The sequence below is a fragment of the Eschscholzia californica genome, unplaced genomic scaffold (genome assembly GCF_041429995.1).
Source record: "Eschscholzia californica isolate CP2 unplaced genomic scaffold, dmEscCali1.0.p SCAF_3, whole genome shotgun sequence".
NCBI classification, from domain to species: Eukaryota; Viridiplantae; Streptophyta; class Magnoliopsida; order Ranunculales; family Papaveraceae; genus Eschscholzia; species Eschscholzia californica.
Genome location: NW_028238420.1, coordinates 6,412,906 through 6,420,114, shown reverse-complemented (window position 1 = coordinate 6,420,114; position 7,209 = coordinate 6,412,906). Strand labels below are relative to the sequence as shown.

Here is a 7,209-nt window from a genome sequence, read left to right as displayed (position 1 = left end):
ATTACTCTCATGAATTACTTGTTTCTATTGTCAGATGTCTTTTATGGAATTGAGCGCGAAAAAACGGTTAAAATCAGGAGATTGACACATTAGGGGCATTTCGGTAATTTGGTGTTAATGGTGCACTGGTAGTTTGGTCTATTTTGATAGTCGGATGAAATTAGAGTTCAAGACGAACTCGTGGGAGAAAGCGGAAGTCCAATCGGAGTCCGGATGTGGAAACAAGGACGGGTCAAAGTTTGGTTTCCAATCCGTTGACCAAAGGTCAACACAGATGTCGTGGTAACACTCGGCGCAAATCGAGAGAAAAATCTGAATTTCGGTACATTGTTCGGCAGATGGGGACTCTTTCGGGAATTTGAACCAGCTAGAAATCTGGTGTGTCCGGCAGCAAATTGTTACGGTAGCCCTTACAATCAGACGGTCCTCAAAAGGCATATGCCCGAGATTGGCCGATTCAACGTGCAAGACACGGTAACAAAGCTGCTTCGGCTACACACTATCTGCCCCTATTGCCAGCTAATAATCACGGGATTCTTAAGGAATTGCGCTACAAGATACCACGGAATTTCTTCGTACAAAAAGCCTAGACGACCCTCCTTAGGAACCGTTGGTTAGACCGTTTATGCCACATGGCATAAAACTCCAAAAGACCCTCACATGGGCAGACAAAAGAGAAAAGTTAGAGAGAGAAAATTAAATTTTCTCTCTCTAACGTGGACAAATAAATTGGGATGTCCGTTTGATTACGGCGTGAGAGACTTTACCGGATCCTTTACCTTTCAATCTTGGCCTTTAATATTTTAAGGGCTGAGATTGAAATACTCAAAAGCAATATAACAATTCAACCAACTCAGTCTGAAATACTTTACCGGATCCTTTACCGGATTTATGTATTTCTCTGGAATAAAGTCAATACCAAATTCAAGCAACACCACTATAGCATGTCTACACAATAATCCCTTTGACTCAAACATAAAACAACTACAATGTATACTACTAGTCGTATGGTCACAATAAACTTTATAAACCATCCTTTTCTTCATTCCCTCTCCAATGACAATATCAGCCCGTACGTCATGTATGGTAAACATGTCATTTTGGTACCTATTTATTTCTTTGCAATATAACAATTCAACCAACTCAGTCTGAAATACTTTGAATTTCTCTGTGGTGTACACTTGTTGAGCTTGTTTCTCCATCTCAAATCTAGTTACACATGGTATCTTGTGTGCATATGACCTAAAGTCCGCCTCTGCCTCCTTTTGGGCTTTATCTCTCAATGCACGACCATATTGTTCAACAAATTATTTTAGAGTTGTTTTCGAATGAACATAACCATCAAAAAAAGCATTCACACTTCGTTGTGTACTTGACATGCCAGCCCAAAAACTATTGTTAAGGTAAATTAGAACCCAACGATACCTATCCGTGTATAGTTTAGTTAACCATTTATGTTGATGTAAATCATATTTGTTAAGCATGTTTAACCAACCTTCTTCAAACTCTCCGGGTTCTTGTGAATCATATACTAAATGGTTCAATGTCGAGCTGATTTGATCTTTTTGTTTATTGCTACCAAACTTTACAGGAAACTTCTTCAAAATATGCCATAAACACCATCTATGCCTACTCTGAGGAAAAACTATCTCAATGGCATTCTGCATTGCCTTACATTGATCTGTAATTATTCCTTGAGGAGGGCAATTATCCATGCAAGCGAGCCATGCTTGAAACAACCAAACAAATGTATCCATGTCTTCATTTGAAATAAGACCACACCCGAGCAAGATTGTATGTCCATGATGATTTACTCCGACAAACGGAGCAAATGGCATTTCGTATTTGTTAGTCAAGTAAGTTGTATTAAATGCAATCACATCGCCAAATTCTTTATAAGATTTTCTACTCTTTCCATCGGCCCAAAATACATTTTTCAGTCTACCTTCTCCATCGTGGTCCATACAATAGAAAAAATCTTTATTTTGAGATTGCATCTTCATGAAATAACGTTGAACTGCAACTACATCGCCTTCACCAAGGCGCAATCGCCTAACTTTTGCTAGGTAATTCTGACAGTCTTTTTTGTTCACAGTCAAGTTTTCATAACCATGTGCATCTTCAACAATGGTACCAAAATTCTTACATACTCGAATTCCTGCTCTATCATGCAATTCTAAAGCCCTTTTTACGGATGGTTTGATGTTTCTATTGCATTTATAAAATCTTGACTTGCTAGGACTTAGAGGATGATTGTGATCAAGATAGGTTGACGTTATTTTCCATCTTTCATCTCCTTCAAGCGTTATTCTAATCTTAACTAAACAACCTGTCTTGGATGAGGGTTTTGGGTTTAAGCAATTCGAAGAAGTAATTCTAGGTTTTCCTTCTCTAGCACACGAAAAAGTAACCCATCGAAGCAAACCACTATAATCTCTTTTACTAGTTCTTTTCTTCGCAGGAAATCCAGACAAAAACGCATATTTCTTAAAAAGTTCAAAAACAAACTCAAGATTATCGTGTATTGTTCCAATCTTTAGTAAATCCAATAGTTCCAATTTACTGTATTTCGAACAATCAATTTTTTTTTCACTCTCTACACATTCTTCTTCGGGTCCACAATCATCTTCGGGTCCACAATCATCTTCGGGTTCACTATCATCTTCGGGTCCACTATCATCTCCTTCCCCAAAATTCTCATCACCAATACCATCCCTATAATCTACATTATAGTCTATAGGTATTCCTTCCATAGATGCCTTGAATAAAACAACCAAAAACAAGAATACTTTATGTACCAAGATCAGAAAGTTAGAGAGAAATAAGAAATCACTTTGAACTAAGTATGTGCACATTAACCTAAAATGGTGATGCAAAGATGACTAAAATTACCTTGAAATAAGAAATCACTTTGAACTATGTTAGTATGTGCACATTAACCTAAAATTGGTGATGCAAAGATGACTAAAATTACATTGAAATAAGAAATCACTTTGAACTATGTTAGTATGTGCACTTTAACCAAAAAATGGTGATGCAAAGATGACTAAAATTACCTTACTTTGGAAGAAGGAGATGAGTAGAGAAACAACAACAGCGGTCTTCGAGCTAGAACTCGGTTGGTGGATGACGATGATGAAAAATGGTTAACTCCAAAGCTAGGGTTCGTTTTTGTTCTTCAAGTGGTTGAAAAGGATGACTGTTGATCGAAGAAATTGGGTTTAATTTGCTTTTGAGTATTTCAATCTCAGCCCTTAAAATATTAAAGGCCAAGATTGAAAGGTAAAGGATCCGGTAAAGTCTCTCACGCCGTAATCAAACGGACATCCCAATTTATTTGTCCACGTTAGAGAGAGAAAATTTAATTTTCTCTCTCTAACTTTTCTCTTTTGTCTGCCCATGTGAGGGTCTTTTGGAGTTTTATGCCATGTGGCATAAACGGTCTAACCAACGGTTCCTAAGGAGGGTCGTCTAGGCTTTTTGTTCTTCTTATATAACAAAGAAAGAAGGAAAGAAGAGAGAGAAAGAAATTTCGATTGCATATACTGTTGTAATGAGAATGAGAGAGGATTTGGTTGGGATGCTTATTGCTAATAGAAAATCTAAAGAGAGAGATTATATTTCTTTCTCTCATAAAAAGAAATTAAAGCAAAGAGATGGAAAGAAAACATGGGGCTGGTTTTCATCATTAGGATTTTCTCTTGATATCAGCTATACATAACAGGGAAGGACTGAGTTAAAGGAGGATATTTTTCTTCCATCTTCTGGCTGATTTTGAAAGGTCTTAATTAAGAGAAATGGAGGGAAAGATGGAAAGAACAGAAAGGGAAATTATCTTTCTGTCTAATACCTCAATCTATTATTCTATAACAGTAGAAAGAGATGGAGGGTGAGCTGGGATAATGAAGGTGATTGAAGAGAATAGAAAGAGATTTGCTCCATATGCATTAGAGATACAGATAAAAGGAAATCAAGGCAGCAAGATTCGAACAGAGAAGGTTTTGCTATTAACAGAAAATTTCTTATTGAGCTGGAGATTGAGAATTTATATAGAAGATTTGAGATATTATTTTTAGTCTCTGGTTCTTCTTCTTCTTCTTCTTTTTCTATATAACAGAGTGAGGGAGAACCAGAGGAGGGCATCTCGGTTTGGGGGTAAGAACATCACCATCTCTAAGCTCAACCTATAGAGAAAATCAGAGAGAGAGAGAGAGAAACACCATTATCATCTACTTTTCTTTGTATTTATTGTTCTTATTTTAGTGAGAGAAAGTGAGAAACAGAAAGAGTGAAAGAGAAACAGAAAGAGTGGCTTGTAGTGAGAGAAAGAGAGAAATCAGAGAGTTTTGAGAAATTTATTTTGGTTTATTATCAATATCAAGATTGGTTTATATTCATTCTCTTTGTTATCTCATTAGTATTAAAATAAAAGTGAATCAATTGTTATTTGTTCATTTGGTGAGAAAAGAAAAAAAAGAAAAGAGAAACAGTAGAAAGAGGAGAATTTAGTTGGAGAAGAAGACCGCGTTTGGTTCGTAGTTGCTACTGGAAAATAATTTTCCATTGACGCTGGAAAATAATTTTCTCCAGAGGAGCGTTTGGCTACCGTGGGAAAATCAGTGAGAAAAGTTCTGTTTTCCTTCCATTTTCTCTTATTCTTCATATTGATTTTAATCTTTGATCATGATTAGCTAAGACTCTTAATCTAGGATTGAGGATGAAACCATATTCGAGCTTTTAGAAACACAAATTATTTGGTTAATTCTTTGAATGTGATTTAATGTTTAAATTGTTTTAATTTGTCAAGTCGATTATCTTTTCACTATCTATGCTTTTAGGTTTGATGTATCGTGCTTAGGTTAGGTCCTTTGACGGTACATACTTATTGATTGATAGATAGTAGTTTAGAAATTCATTTTTTTAAATAAGACAATTACAATTTCATGAGTTAAAAACCAATTTTATCGAAAACATCTCCCGGGATTAGGATAGTTCATTATCCGAAGTTCAGAGTTATAAAACGAGAGAGTTAGCCAGTTGATTTCGTGTGTTTAAAAGTGAGTTATTCGGTGGATTCCAAAAACCCTAGGTCATCTCCCCCCATTTGAGTTCCTTGTATCATTATTTGTTTTATTATTTTGTTCTTTATTATTTTATCACCAAAATCAAAACCATTTTCAAAACCGTCTTACTTCCAAGTCTTAGAATAGGTTTCACTTAGTCTCTGAGGAACGAACCGGTCTTACCGGAATTTATTACAACTTGACACCCGTGCACTTGCGGGTGTAGACCTATTTAGGGTAACCTTTCTAGGCCCATCAAGTTTTTGGCGCCGCTGCCGGGGACTATGTTTTAAATTTATTCTAATTTTGGAAAGTTTTTATTTTTGGTAAGTTTTAAATTTTGGATACTTTGACTTGCTTCTCTGTTTTTGGTGTGCAGAACACTAAGGAGCTGAAGAGGAGGCGCAACAAGGAGGAGGACCCCAAAAGAAGAAATTTACTGTTTTTATTTTTATTTTTTATTTTTTGTATTTATTTTGGTGAGAGAGAGACAGACACTTTAGTACTTTCTTTTGTTTTGACCCTAAATTGGAGGGCTTTATTAAATTGTAACCGAAAAACCAAAACGAAGCCTCGGGTTCGAACACTCGCGGGGAGAGTGGCCCGAGTCGTCTGCAAAGGTCGTCGCCCGTCTCGAACGGGAGGTAACTTTCTCTAATCACCCACGAATCCCCTGTTAGTGGGTACTTTTTATAAGATCTTCGTAGTGATTCTTCGGTTTTCGTGTTAAAAAAAAAAAAAAAAAAAAAAAAAGACCAAAAGAAAGGAGTCAAGTTTAGTTACATAAGTGTCAATTCTCATCTTGTGATCGTGCCTGACCATCATGACACATTTTTCTAATGGTTGGACGTACCCTGTTGATGATGATGACCTTGATCTAAAGGGACCCGTCATCAACCGAACTGATATAACCTTAAGAGAATACCAACAGTTGCGTAAAGACTGGCTTAATCGACCTGGTACGACTCTAAGAGATTATCAACGAATTAACGAGGGGAATAGGCTAGTTGAGCCTAACCGAACTGGTATGACCCTAAGAGAATACCAACAAATGTGTAGAAACGAGCCTAACCGACCTGGTATCACATTTGGAGATTATCAAGGAATGTCTAGAAACAGTCCGATTAGTGAGTGGAATAGACCATATGAGCCTGATCGATCTCATATGACATTAGGAGATTATCAACAAATGTGGAGAGATGGTCCGATTAGTGATGGATATGGTCCGACATCAAATATATATGAGAGACCTTATAGTCCACACTATTCTGAGACCAATGACTTTAGAGACAGGTATGATCCTAATATGTACGGTGGGAGTTATGATCAAGAGTCTTCGTTTAATTACAATAGTTATGAGGAGACTCTTGAAGATAGATCAGAGTCTGAGAGTCGTCTTATTGAGATGATGTCACAATTTGCGACTCAAACGACACAGGAGATTGAGTCCTTGACTCAACAGGTAAAGATGCTTAAGTCACAGTTATTCGCCGACGAGGAAGAAGTTTCGCAACCCCAAACTCAGGAAGGTACTAGGTACGATGACGAGGTTAATACGTCTAACCCTAGTACTAAGTTAAATGTTGATGAATTTACTGATAATACCCTAGAGCCTGAAAGGTCTGATGTTGTCTTGTTCCCCGGCAGCGGCGCCAAAAACTTGATGGGCCTAGAAGGTTACCCTAAATAGGTCTACACCCGCAAGTGCACGGGTGTCAAGTTGTAATAAATTCCGGTAAGACCGGTTCGTTCCTCAGAGACTAAGTGAAACCTATTCTAAGACTTGGAAGTAACTCGGGTTTGAAATTGGTTTTGGTTTTAAAATAAAATAAATAAAATATTAAAACGATTAAAAAGGTGAACTCAAATGGGGAGAAGTCAAATGGGAAGAGAGCCTAGGATTTTAGAATCCATTTTAACACTTATCAATGATAATCTAATCATGCATATCTTTTTATCACTCAAGTTTTGGCAACCGAATGTACCAAACTCCGGAAAATATTCTAGTTAAAGCCGAATAAAACTAAAGTCTAAACTCGAAGTTTTGAAATACCGAAGTCGCAACTATTAACTATCAATCTATAAGCAAGACTCATTAAAGGACTTAACCTAAACATGAACCATCAAATCGAAAGTATAGCTAATG

The 7,209-nt window shown here is 36.8% G+C and overlaps 1 protein-coding gene across 1 annotated transcript; it reads right to left on the bottom strand.

The window, feature by feature from the left end:
- Positions 1–1,307: 1,307 nt before the first annotated feature.
- Positions 1,308–2,753, bottom strand: LOC147548019 (protein FAR1-RELATED SEQUENCE 5-like). Its single transcript, XM_086667975.1, has one exon. The coding sequence runs from the start codon at positions 2,751–2,753 to the stop codon at positions 1,308–1,310; it is 1,446 nt and encodes a 481-aa protein (XP_086524101.1).
- Between the last annotated feature and the right edge of the window lie 4,456 nt (positions 2,754–7,209).